Here is a 14506-nt window from a genome sequence, read left to right as displayed (position 1 = left end):
CTTTTGTGTTTTTTTTTTTTTTTTTTTTTTTTTTTTTTTTTGTTTGTTTTGTTTTCGGTACCGGGGATTGAACTCTGGTCCTTGCGCTTGCAAGGCAGGCCACTGAACCACTGACCTAAATCCCCGGCCCACGTGCCTTTTTTTCTATATTAACACAAAATAATTTAAATGATTTTGATGTATTTAGAAGAATCTTGTAAAAGTAGATAGGGGTCTAGGAAAAAAACAGTTAAGAGAAAATCATTTAGGAAGGTGAGAATAGAATTGGTAGAAAATGAGAAGAGCTACATGACATTTCTAAAATAACAGTGAAAAGATCAAATTTCCAGGGCATAGGTGAAATCCTTAAAACTCTTTCCAGAATACTGTGTAGCACCTGGAAAATATTTGTGAAGAAAAATGACCTTTTATGTACTATTTCTGGTATTCAGTATTTTTTAGTTAAGTAAATTCTAAATTATGCTGCTTAAAACTTAATGAAAACTAGGTGTAGTGGGACACACCTACTATCAACACTGTGGGAGGCTGAGGCAGGATTTTAACTTTAAGTCTTGTATGGGCAACTTAATGAGACCTTGTCTCAAAGAATAAAAATATTGCAAAGAAAAAAAAGGTTTGGGGATATGGCTCAGTGTGAAAACCTTGGGTTCAACCCTCTGTACTTGGAGAGAAAAAAAATTAATGGAAAAGGCATACTATATTAGCAACAGGGAACTGACTTAGTATACTTTTTCTGACAATTATTCTAAAGCCTATAGCAGTGATGGTGAACCTTTTAGAGCTTTCAGTGATAAAAAAAAAATAGGTTAGCCGTAGCATGTGTGGCATGGGTTTGCCACCCCTAGTCTGTAGTTTTGCCACTTTTAGGACTCAAACCACATTTTCATTGGTCAACCAAGTAGGTCATTTTTGTCCATTTAAAATATTTATGCTGCCTGTCTAATTATGTAATACAGTTTCATATTATTATCCCCTAAGCATTCACAAGGATGATATTGTCTTTTTTTTTTTTTCCTGGTACCAGGGATTGAACTCAGGACCTTGCATTTGGGAAGCAGGCGTTGTGCCACTGAGCTAAATACCCGGCCCCCGGATGATGATATCTTAACAAAGGATGATTTCTCCCCCCAAGCAAATAGGTTCATTCGCTGAAGAACTTCCATTGAAAGAGTGATGTTCAAAGATATTTCAGTGAAGAATATATCCACATGCAGAAGATTGAACTAGACCCGTATTTCTCACCATGTACTAAACTAAAATCAAAATGGATCAAAGAACTAAATGTTAAGACAGAAACACTTAACTTACTTAAAATAGAGAAAACTCTTGTTGCAGGCATAGGTAAGGACTTTATGAACAGAGCTGTAATTGCACAGGAAATAGTATCAGGAATCAATAAATGGGGATCATATCAAATTAAAAAGCTTCTGCACAGCAAAAGAAATAACTGATAGCAAAAGACATCGTATAGAAAGGAGAAAAATCTGCCAGGTGTTCCTCAGAGGACTAATAATCTAGACTATGTACACGTCTCCAAAAAGTTAGACCCCCTCCCCCAAAAAATAAAAGACCCAGTCAAAAAATGGGTACGTGAAATGAAAAAAACACACCACAGAAGTACAAATGGCCAATAAATACCTGAAGAAATGTGCAACATTTCTGGAATTAGAGAAATACAAATTAAAACATTGAGATTCTATCTTACCCCAGGAAAAAAGTGGCCATCATCAAGAAAGCAAATAATGATGAAAGCTGGAAAGATAGGACCTCTTCTATGTTGTTGGTAGAACTGTAAAGTAGTACAGCTACTGTGGAAATCAATATGGAGATTCCTTAAAAAACTATAACTAGGGGGTCAGGGATGTACATGCTCAGCATGGCAGCACCTGCCTAGTAAGCTTGAGGACCTAGGTTCAGAAGTTCCTGGTACCAAAAAAGACCACAAATTAAAAAACAAACTAAACCTACAAATTCCGTTTGACCCAGCTAGATAGGTATCTCCCAAAAGACATAGTGATACATCCATACCCACATTTATAGCAGCACAATTCATAGTAGTTAAATCCTAAGAGCAGCTGATATGCCCAACAACAGATAAACTGATTTTTTAAAATGTGGTCTTCACACAGTAGAGGATTCCTAGGCCATAAAGACAAACGAGTCATTTGTATGAAAATGGATTTACCTTGAAAACCATAAAGTTAAGAGAAGTAAACAAAGCCTAAATATCACATGATTTCTCTTACATGAGAAACCCAAAATATAAAGAGCAAAATCAAATATATAGGAAGTAGGGAGAGATCTTTTGTAAACAGGAAAGAGGTCAAGAAATACGAGGTGTTAGGAAGGGGAGAGGAAGGGATGAAAAAAGGAATTATGATGTTTTATGTACATGTACCAACTCATAGGAATGTAAACATTATGTACTGCAAACGTGGGAATAAAATAAAATGTTAAGTATCCATTGTAAAAGTTAGGGTAATTTAAATATAGATTCCTTACTCTGTTTAGCTACCAGTAGTCTTAAAAAAACGAGCCAGACCCTGTTCTGGTTTATAAAGACTGGCAGGAACTACTCTCAGGATACATGCAGACCTTAAAAGAATAGAGGCACAGTTGCAACATCTGGAAACAAGTTCTAGGATGGTAGCACTGTGTTCAGAGTTCATAGAAGCTCTGAAGATGGAAAGAGGTGAGGGAATCTCTTCGAGGATAGGTGATATTTGAAAGGTTCATGAGCAGGAATTTGTCAGATGGAGAGAGAATTGCTTGTAGGTAAATGCACGTGCCAATACATGGAAACTTACGGAGGTACCAGCAAGGGCAAGGTCCTTTTTGAATTTGGCGCTTGTGCCCTTTTGCCTTCCTTTGAACAATATGTCATCTGTATGCATTAAGCCTGGTGAGAAACTGCTCCTCAGTTGTACAGCTGTTTCTTCCAGCTGTCATTTTGTGTGTTCATAGAAGGAAAGCGCAGGTTCTGAATTGACCATTGCACTCCCATCTTAGAATGATTCTAGCTCCTGGCAGCTGAAGGCCCTTTTCTGAGCATCTGTATTATATATAATCATCATTCTAGGCAAGTCCATATCTTAGAGGAGGAGACACAGAAGAAACAGTGCACAGTATCTGGCAAACCTCAGTGAGATGGCAGAATAGTTAACATTCTTCTACTATCTGTGGTGTCAAAATGAAGATGGCTTCTCATTGTATGATGCCAAGCTGTTCATCGCTTTACTACCTTATAAGCCAGATGACTCAACTACTATTTTTTTTTCATCTTTAATTGAGTTTATTGGTACATTTTAGGGATACAGTACAGTATTCGTGCTATGTCTGGCATATTTGTTTACAGCTTCTCTCTGGATAATTGTTTCTCTTGCTGTCTGAAGAAACTGCGAAAGAATTCTTCAACAGTGTAACTTCTAGGGAAGTTTGCTAGGTATTGTAAAACAGCAAACAGCAGGCATTTGAAAACTCAAATTACCTTATCATTTAAAGACCACATGAAAAAGAATGTGTAAATGTTGATTCATAGACTATGTAGTATTTATTTCTTATTCTATCTAATGTCCACATGTCTTAGTTACCTTTCTCACTGCTGAAACAAAATACTCAACACCCAAAGTTAAAAGAAGGAAAGGTTTATTTAGTTCACAGTTTGTAGAGGTTTCATTTCATAGTTGGCTGGCTCCAAGGCAGGTCGGCATGGCAGACAGGGATCAGGAGAAATAGTGCTTGGCAGGCAGAATGTGGTGAAGCAGCAAGGAAGGACCAGGCAACAAGCCACCGTAAGACGTGTCCCTCATATCCTATCCAGGCTACCCACCATTAGGGCAGTTAGCACTCATATCCAGGATAGGGCTGCTGTAATCCTAGCATTGCATCACATCCTCGATCCCAGCAGTACGTACTCTAGATCCAGCCACCTCCCAAAAGGCCCCACCCATGACAACACGAGACTTTGGGGGGATATCTTATTTATTTTTCCTCGTTGAGTTTATTGGTCCATTTTAGGTATACAGTACAACTACATTCATCATTAGGATCTTCTACCTTTACACGATAGGTCTTGGTTCTCATTTTTTCCCCATACCCCTGCCCTCCCTTCACTCCCCTCCTCCCCTCCGTATTTATAAAATCTTTTTTCCATTTTTTCATTTTCTCATATTGGGGGGATATCTGGATACAAGCCATAGCACCACATTTAAGAAAATTTCTTATAATTTCAAGTAATGCTCTTCCAAAATGCTCTTTCAGTTCTCAGGTATTTAAATACTCCTGATACAAGGATCCAGCAATTCCACACCTAGACATTTTTGCAGAGAAATAATATATATTCACATAAACATTTGTTCATGAATCTTCACAGCACTAGTATTCATAACAGCCAAAGTGTGGAAACAAATATCCAGCAACTGATGAAAACATAAAATGTTACATTATCTATACAATGAAATAGCAAAAAAGTAGAGGTACCCATCTGTGCTGCAATGTATGTGAACCTTGAAAAACTTTTGCTAATGTAAAACCCAGAAATAATGGCCGTAGATTGTATGATTATAGTCTTAGGAAATGTGCTGCATAGGAAAAAGCTATTGAAACAAAAGTAAATTCATGACTTTCTGGGGCTAGATTAGAGGTTGGTGGTCAGGGAGAGTAGAAAAGGAAGTGACTGCTATTGGATCTGAATTTCTTTTAGGGGAGTTAAAAGTGTTTATAAATTGTGATGATGTTTCCAAAACTCTTGAATATATTAAAAACCACCAAATTCTATGGGTGAATTTTATGATACTTGAAATCTCATTAAAGCTATACAAAATTCCAAAATGCAACATATTAATTTTTATATTATCTTGCAGGTACCAGAGTGACAATCTTAAGTATTTATGTTTTGACATGTCTTTGCAGAATTTACTGCAACACGTGGAAAGAGTCATGGACTGACTGTGTGCCCTGGCTCTGCTGCTGATTAGCCTGATGTAGCTACATGACCATTAGGCAGTTCCTTATCCTTGGATCTTGAGTTCCTCTGTGACCTAGGGAAGCTGGCTTAGGAAAGCTCTGTGGTCTCTTCCAGTTCCGAGTTTATGTGTCTATATAGCGAGATGGAAATGTTGAGGCAGTTTTAGAGACAAGTTTTTGTCCCTTACAACTCTAATATAACAAATGACAGTAGGGTTTTCAGAGGCTACCTGCCTGTCAGATTCAGGGGTGTCTTAGATAACTAATGTGTAGAGCAGAGTTTCCCAACCTTGCCGTTATTGATATGATAAGCCTGTGCTTCGGTGGCTGTCCCACGCATTTAGGGTGTTTAGCAGCATCTCGGACATCTACCTACTAGATACCAGTAGTGTTTCCCTTTGAGTTCTTGTAGTCAAAATATCTCTACACTTTGCTTTTTCCCTGGAGAACACAACTTCGTAGGTGAAAACCTTTAGTGTGGAAGATGCTGAAATAATATTGTATAATTAAATAACTAAAAAGATGTGCTCTCTACCTTTGAAGAACTAGTAATTTAAAATAGATACCAAAAAATATATATCATTGAGAAATCTTATTTTTTAGGTGTAGTGGTACCTTGGTTCATGATCACTTTTGTTTGTGAACAGTTTGGTTCACAAACAGGAGCAACTGGCAAAATTTTTTTTTCTTTGCGAACTCTGCATTGGGTGATAAACATGACCAATGCCGTCTTTCTGCGTGAACATGAACATGGCTGTCTTTTCCAGAATCGTGCAAAACAAATTAAGTTTGTGAACTGAGGTACATGTAATAAAAAAAAAGGAAGGATTCTTACTTTGTTTTGCTGATGTTTACAGTGTTTATCGAAGTTAAATGCTACTTATAGGGATGAAAGATGGGCAGAAAAAGAACAGACTACAAGCTATCAGCTCCTCTTTGGAATGAGACAGGATATATACATATACTTTGAAAAATTTTTAAAGGAAAATTTAGGAATTGAGAACAAGAGAACTAGGAGATGCCTAAATATCTTGGTTCTTTTTAAGTAAGATGTCATCCACATGTGTCCTTGTATCTTCCATTCAAAGCTCAAATCTATGAATTAGATGATAGATTCTCTAGAAAAGAAAAAAAGCTCTAAACTGAAATATAGGTGTAATCATTACTCTCCCAAGTTTACTAAAGTTGTTTCTGATGGAACTGCAATAGAGTTCTAGACCTCACTTTTCTTTTGTATCACTTGTACTACAGTCTCTGATGTGCTTGCTCTCTGTGCAAGCCAAAAATTTGCATAATTTTATTGGACTACCATATTTAATAAATGCCAAGTGAAGTATTTAAAATAATGTTTCTAAAGACATAAATTATTCATATTTCTGGAAACCTTTCTGATTGAGGTAAAGTAGGGGATTAGAAGCTATCTGAAAGAGAAAGTTTCTATAATGGGTACAAGGAATACACTACTTCAAAGTATACATAAAATTGGAGCTGTTACTTGTGAGTGTCTTTAACCTATATTTCCAGTAAGGTGTAGTAATTAATCTTCATTACTTTTCTAGACTAAATTGATACATAGTAAATTATTGTCTATTTTAGAGACTAGCAATACTTGTTTCTAATAAGTTGTACAATACTCTATTCCTTCTCATCTGAATATGGTGATCTTGCTCTAGAATACTTTGATGCACTTGTCACAATGCTCTTTACTCTGAGTGTTTATAACTTTTTTTTTTTTTAAACTGGGGATCGAACTCGGGACCTTATGCTTGAGAGGCAGGCTGCAGAACCACTGAGCTAAATCCCCAGCCCCTATAACTGGCCATTTTTATGCAGAACTGAAAATGAGATGCTTTTGATTCATTATTGAAAGGATTTTCAAGTCTGTGTCAAGATGATTAATTCATATGGTTTGTCTTTAGTTGATTATATTAACAGTATGGGGTGTCTTAGTAAGAGGGTACATAAAATGAAAACGTTGCACTCTAAAGCCTTAGATTACTGTCCTTGAAAAATAATCATAGTAAAGCTGAGGTTACTTCAGAAATACTCTGTTTTATTCATATCTTAGAGTGAACCCATGATAGGCCAGGGAACACAGAATTGCCTTTTTAATGGAACAAACTAGAAAAGTCCAGGAAAGAATAGCCTTAAAATTCTCCAGAAAGCTTTCTGTCAAGGTAACATTGCTCTTTAAACCTGGACTGTTAAAAACTTAGAGCTGCTGGGACAATGACGATACCAAGACACTATGAGCAGTTTTTCCCTTGCTTGCGTGTGCTTGGTTCTGTGGCTCCACATAGCACTGAGATGGTTTTGTCTACTTCTGACATGCTGGGAAGCTGCAAGGAAAAACTACTACTCTTACCCTGGTGAAATCATTGCACTTACAATTTAAGATGGCTGCAGTCATGTCAAACTAAAATGGGCAAGTTAAGCAGTTGCCAGAATAAATAAGGACATGTACAGAAGCGTAATGGAGACTTGTGGAGAAGTAAGTAATCGAATCAGAAGCAGAAATAACAAAAGAATTAAAAACAAACAGTTGAAGGATGATGGCGCTATAGCAGGAGTCAGTAAGCATAGAAATACAGTTGTGTGGAAGCCAGTAATCAGTTCTAGGTCTCATCAAACTAAGATTCAACCTTTTCACACATACAAGACTGAAAAGTTTGCTTAGAAAAAGTATTTTGACCTATGAATGTCTATGCCATGCTTTATCAGTTATTTGTTCACTGCTGTTTTATGGCCAACTGTGGAAGATCCTTGAATATTAGGAGGAAAGTACAGTAGCTTGTGATCTGTACTGCAAGTAGGGAGCTTCAGAAACTCAAGAGCCTGACCTCAGTTCAGCCTGGCTTTGAAACCAGGTAGCACAACACAGCCCATAGTGGTGAGTACCCTGTGCTCTGAGGCCAAATTTTCCTGATATAAATTCTAGCTTCATTATATAAATTGATTAATAATCTTGGGGAAGTTACTTGATCTTTGTAAGCATCTAAACTTTCAAATTAGAATAATGATTTTTAATTAAAACAATATTCTCCTAATCAAAACTCTTGAATGGCTTTCCATCCCATGGAGAATAAAATCTGTATACTTGTTGAGGTTGTCAGGTCCCTTCATAAGCTGGCCCTTACTTATCACCTAAATAATCTTTTGAGTTTGTTTATCTGTCTCTCCCTGTCTTCTCTGATACTAGCACCAGACACTCGCTTATTCAATTGCTCTGTGTATAAAACTGAGAACAGTGCCTGTCACAAGTGCTCAATATCTGTTTGATTTTGTGAATGAGTAAATGCCTAATACAGTCTGTAAAACACACAGTGCAAGGCCTGCTGAGTCTTACATCCACCAAAATTATTTGCTGCTGCTTGTTACCAGTTACCTGCTTCACATCTTACAGCTGTGTATGATTATATGTGTGGAAAAAATATGCTACCAAAATATAAATTTAAAATTAATGTATTACTAAGGGAGATACAATCGCGTTTTAGACATAATCTCAGATCTAGATTATTAGTGATAAAGTAAAACTTTAGAATGCTTAATTCTTTTTTGGTTTATATCAGATCTTTTGTCCACAACTGCACAACAAACAGGGCCAAAAGCAAAGGAATATTAGGCTATACTTTTTATCTCTTAGACTAGATCACCTTTTGAAGAGCAAGGGAGAAGTAAATTTGAATCACCTAAAGTGAGATTGATTTCTCTCCATGAAAAAAAAAATAGTGATTAAAAAATATGGTGAATGGCAAGAATGCTAATATTCTATATTTTATACTCATTTCTGTTCCAGGTGTTGCCACGTCTTCAAACTTCCTGGGAGAGTAATGGGGATTCGAGTGCTTCGTTTCTCTCTGGTGGTCATCCTTGTGCTACTACTTGTAGCTGGGGCTTTGACCAGTTTACTTCCCAATATCAAAGAAGACAAGATGCTTACTTTGCGTAGGGAAATAAAATCCCAGGGAAAGTCTGCTTTGGATTCTTTTACTCTTATCATGCAGACATACAATAGAACAGATCTCTTACTGAGACTTTTAAATCATTATCAGGCAGTACCACATCTGCACAAAGTGATTGTGGTGTGGAACAATGTCGGGGAGAAGGGACCAGATGAGTTATGGAATTCTCTAGGGCCTCACCCTGTCCCTGTGATCTTCAAACAACAAATAGCAAACAGAATGAGAAATCGTCTCCAGGTCTTCCCTGAACTTGAAACCAATGGTGAGTTGAACATGGGTTCTGGGACTCTAAGGGCTGTGGCTCATCAGAACTGGGAGTAATGTGTGGGTTTTCAACTGTCTGCTTGTCCTCACTGTTGGAAATATTGGAAAGATAGGGGAAAGTTAATCTTAAGAACACACTTTGAAAAGCTTAAGGAACAATTTCTAAGATCTCAGTCAGTTTATTGGTGAGGAAATGGCATGAATCTTATAATAACGAAGATGCTGACATTGCAAAAAGAAGGAAGAAGTGCTGTAATTATTGTATTATTGTATTATAGAGAACAGTAATGAATCATTTAGCTTAATTTCTTTTGTCACTTCTCATTTCTAAGTTTCTTGAGGTTGTAATTTGTTTAAAAGTTTGTTTTCTAGTAGACAAATCTTTCCAATAAACTTTTTTTGTAGTTCAGGCTGGCTCTGAACTCACTTCCTTCGGCTTCAGCCCCCTGAGTACTGGATTACAGGAGTGTGCCACCATGCCCAGCTTCTAATGCATCTCTTAATTTACTAATTAACTAGAAACTTTATTTGCAATCTCTATAGACACAACTGTACCTTAACTACTTTTCCTTTCAAACTGTTGAATATGAATTTTTTTTTTCATTTCCTTTCAGCGGTATTAATGGTAGATGATGACACCCTCATTAGTGCCCAGGACCTTGTTTTTGCTTTCTCAGTTTGGCAGGTAATATTGCTATATCCTTTATGAAACCACCTGAATGGAGTTTTATCTAGTGCTTAACCAGGCCAACATGGTTTAAACGAGAAGTTATTCAAAACATTGTACTTATTTATGTAAAAGGTAGATAAAATTTGTGTAGACTAGTCAAGATTTCCTGAGCTTAGTTAAACCAACCTCAAAGTTATAATATTTTTATCTATAATTAATATTTTAATATATTGGGAAGGAGAACTGGAATTACCTTCTAGAGAACAATGAAAACATAATCTGGTGAACTAAAAGCTAGAATGCAGGGTAGTATTTTCACAGTCCACAGATAGATGTCTCTGATGAATATGTATTTCTGTATTACTGTTGGGTATAACTTTTTGTAAAAGAAAGTATCTATTGTCTCCTCAAAATGTAATCCTAGTTCTAAGACTGTGGTTTATCTGCAGTAATATTCTGCATGTACGACTGTGGTGGTAGGCAGGTTTCCTTTTGTTTGTTTTTCCCTGAATCCTAGCTTGGATAAATAGACTTTATTGCTCAGTAGCTTTCCTATTGGATATGTATTAATAATACCCGACTTTCAAAAATTGCAACACAATTACTTGAAACAAGAATTGCAAATACTCTGAAACCCTGTGAAATGATTAGACACCGTGCTACTCAATAAATGATCTAATCTGCACTGTAATAACTTCTTCATTAACTACTCGGGATGTAACAACATTAGGTATTTATGGTAAGTGTTCACAGCAGTTTTTCTAGCCCTGTGAATTAAGGCTTCTCTGGCAGAAGGTTCTAATAAAATATGCTTTAGCTGTGAGATTTCTATGAAAGGTTAAAAAGATGAGTTTGCTCAAAACGTAAAGACGGTAGAAGGAAGAATACAAGGACTATGGCTAATTAGAACAATTCTAGTAAACCATAATTAAAGAGATATAAATTTGATATGAGGCTTTATTCATCAGATTATCAAGAACAGTTTCAATGTATTGCTCAAGATAATCTGGCTCCTCATGGTGAATCCGAGCTATGCCCTGCATATATAATGACTGGAGGGATGCAGGGAGCAAGATCAAATGGGTGTTTGTGTACACTTTTGCACGTGCCCATTGCTTCCATTTCCAGGGCTTCCCCTTTTCCTGACATGTCTCATTCTCCAGATGGAGTGAATGGTACTTCCCTGACCTCCCATTTTCCTTCAGCAACACAGTTGTCCCATTGTCCTCAATAATAAAATGATAAAAATATAAAAGTATTTATGATGTTTAAAATCAACAGTGACTTGCGGAAACATTACAATCAATATGGAAAAACAGTAAAATTATACAGAACTATAATTTTATATATTCTTAAGGGATTAGAACAGTTTTTCAAAATTACCACATTATATCTCATCTCTTACAATAAATAGCATCCATGCAATCAACTTCTCTCCCAGCAAACTTTGAAAGACTAGATTCTTTGTTGAGGTCAGATGATGTTAAAATTAGAACATGTGTAAGGTTAGAGCTTTTTTCCTCTCAGCAGTTTGAGTTGTGATAGAATTTGACCTGTAAACTTCGTTCACAGATTTATGAAGTTGTCTGGAAGTAGATGAGATTAAGATGTAGAAATGGGTAATACGGAAAAGTTGACAAATCAGTTTTATTCTCTCTGTAATAAATGTCCATTTTCACTGTCTGCTTAAACGCCACACTTAATTTCTCTTTTCCCCTCTCTTCAGCAATTTCCTGATCAAATTGTAGGATTTATTCCTAGAAAGCATGTCTCTACTTCATCAGGTATTTATAGTTACGGAAGTTTTGAACTGCAAACACCAGGGTTTGGAAATGGTGACCAGTACTCTATGGTGCTGATTGGAGCCTCATTCTTCAGCAGCAAGTATCTGGAACTCTTTCAGAGACAGCCTTCAGCCATCCATGCTTTAATAGATGAAACCCAAAACTGTGATGACATTGCCATGAATTTTATCATTGCCAAGCACATTGGGAAGACATCAGGGGTATTTGTGAAACCTGTAAACATGGTCAATTTGGAAAAAGAAACCAACAGTGGCTATTCCGGAATGTGGCATCGAGCTGAGCACTTTCTGCAGCGGTCTTATTGTATAAATAAGCTTGTTAAAATCTACGACAGCATGCCATTAAAATACTCCAACATTATGATTTCCCAATTTGGTTTTCCATATGCCAACCACAAAAGTAAACTATGAAAGCCAAAAAAAAAAAAAAAAAAAATCCTGAAAGCTACTTGGTGTTTGAATGGCTCCTCCATGCTATCAGTTTTGTTTTTAAGCAACATCGTGAGCTTTTATCTGGTCCAGAAGTTTCTACAATAGAAAAAATATGCAGCAGTTCTAGGGTATGAAAGTCGCATTAACTTCAAGAACAAAGAAGCTGGTTTTAATCTACGCAGGACTTCAACATGTTTTCATCCAAGGTTAACTGCTTGGTCAGAAATTTTACGATTTACAACCTGAGACTGTTCAACAATTTATTTGATTACTGGCATTTGCCTTAAGGACCTAGAGCAAGCTGTTTCCAGGATCAGAAACTCCAGAGAGGCATTTCTTAGTTTTTTCACTAAAAGTGATTGTTTTAATTTCAAGCCTGAAATGCCTCTAGGAAAAGCTTGCAGTGCAGGGAAAAGCCATGTGAGGGGAGACAAATCTCCATCCCATGTGAAAACAAGGAAAATCCATAGCTACAGTGTTTTCCTTGTGGCCTTTCCAACCAGATTTACTGCCCAACGTGGTTTAGATGCAACCATTGGTACTTTTATTTTTGTAGACAAGTCTATTTTGACTGGGAGGGTAAATTTTAGGATACAAAATGACATCTAATTGTTTGCTTGAGTTTTGTGACCATTTACTGCATGGATCACCAAAACTTCGCAGCATTTGGTTTTTATGTGCAACTTACATGCAGCAAGGAGTAAATGTTTAACTGTCTTTTGTCACTGAATCTGACCTTTAGAATATATGTTTATTTTTATATTTTACATAAAGTATGTGTTTCAGAAACATATAAAATAACTTCTGAAAGAATAGGAAGTAGCAGAAGTTAAACCCTTCATATTTAAGCATCTTTATTCTTAAAGTGTAGTTTATCTCATGGATATACTAAACAGCTGTGTGTATTACACACAAATGCTTGCCTTCAGAACTTTTTTTTCCAATAGATCTAAGACACTATGCATCATGATGAAACTTCAGTTACATAGATACAGGAAAAAATGACCGAGCCAGCTGAATTCCTTAGAGGATCCTTATCAGTTAATTGTTAAGGTTACCCACTCTCTGTCACATGAATTAGTATCTGTCCCACCCAGTGTCTATGTAGTGTCTATGTTTAGTCCTTACCCGCCACTGTGGCAAGGAATGCCTAATTTTTTTGGCGCGTGGGAGCGTACCAGGGATCAAACTCAGGCCCTTGTACTTGCTAGGCAGTTGGAACCACTGAGCCAAATCCCTGGCCCAAGGAATGCCTAATTAAACCTCTTACCACTTTTTCTTCACGTCACTCTTCCTTCTCATTGAAGTTACTGTCCTCATCTGTTTTCATTATGCCTATACAGCCTCAAAATTGCAAAGCTGCGAGAATAAGAAATTCACCATGGTTTATGTTCTAATTACGAGGTCATTGTGTCATTCAGTGTATTTTGCTTTTTTTATAATGGAGTGTGTTTTAATATAGACATATAAAGAAAAAACTTGAAACATCACAAAGTAGATAATGTAAAGAATCTGCTCTCTCCAACCTTGGTAGTATTTTTTTGTCCCCTTGTTATTTCATCTGATAAATAAAAAACTTTAACCATCTATGTGTTCCATATTGATTAAGCCGACTCTTGTTTTTTGTGGCATATGTTTTTACAAATTTCTGTATGCTCTTTAGATTGCTGAAAATCGAGTAAAAAAAAAAATTAGCTGCTTTCTCCATGAGAAATTTTCCTATTGGGAAAATATTCCCAGATTTCCTTTTCCCTATTGCATTTAAACTTGCCCTCAGCATGACATAAATTAATTAATAAAATCCTCTTTCTGCAAACATTTCTTATTCTTGCCATATGGGATCCAAAAAAGATATGTTCAGACTTAAAAATGCCTATGAGAACCAGTGGAGCTTAGCAGTTAAATGCATGCAGACTTTTCCGTTACAACGTTTTGGACTCAGAACCTTGCTAGACATTTCATTGACCACTCTGAGCCTCAATTTCCTCATCTATGTAACAATAGTTTCCTACCTTGGTTTTTTTTTTGTTTGTTTTTGAGGGTTTTTTTGTTTTTTTCTTCTTCTTTAAGGAATAAAAGCGACAGCTTTCCTGGAGGAAAGGTCTAATTTCGCTTATGGTTTCAGTAGGCTCCGTGCTTGGTAGGCTACAAGGCAGAGACATCATGGCAGAAGGATGTGGAAGAGCAAAGTTTATTAATTTATCTTTATGGCACCTGGGAAGCAAAGCAAGGGAACAGTGCTAGAAAAAGGAACTATATGAGTAGCCAAGACCAGGCCTGCATGGCACACCGGATACACCCAGTGCGCTTTACTAGTCTGCTAGGCATTTCCTAATGTATTGACGTTGACATATCAGGATTAATTGTCACAGCTTGCACAAAACGGAGCACAATGCTTTGAAAGCTGTC

At 36.7% G+C, this 14506-nt stretch overlaps 1 protein-coding gene across 4 annotated transcripts in view; it reads left to right on the top strand.

The window, feature by feature from the left end:
• Positions 1–13684, top strand: part of Extl2 (exostosin like glycosyltransferase 2) — a 20019-nt gene extending 6335 nt beyond the window's left edge. For all 4 annotated transcript variants that reach the window (XM_010639081.1, XM_010639083.2, XM_010639082.1 and 1 more), the window contains 3 exons: positions 8762–9189; positions 9806–9876; positions 11588–13684. In XM_010639081.1, the coding sequence (XP_010637383.1) occupies positions 8762–9189; positions 9806–9876; positions 11588–12076 (988 nt within the window). In that variant the 3' untranslated portion in view covers positions 12077–13684. The remainder of the gene's footprint in view (positions 1–8761; positions 9190–9805; positions 9877–11587) is intronic.
• Positions 13685–14506: the final 822 nt, after the last annotated feature.

This window comes from Fukomys damarensis, unplaced genomic scaffold (genome assembly GCF_012274545.1).
Source record: "Fukomys damarensis isolate Sample0158 unplaced genomic scaffold, DMR_v1.0_HiC HiC_scaffold_33, whole genome shotgun sequence".
NCBI lineage: Eukaryota > Metazoa > Chordata > Mammalia > Rodentia > Bathyergidae > Fukomys > Fukomys damarensis.
Note: the sequence above shows the minus strand (reverse complement) of the source record. Positions and strands in the feature narration are given on the sequence as shown.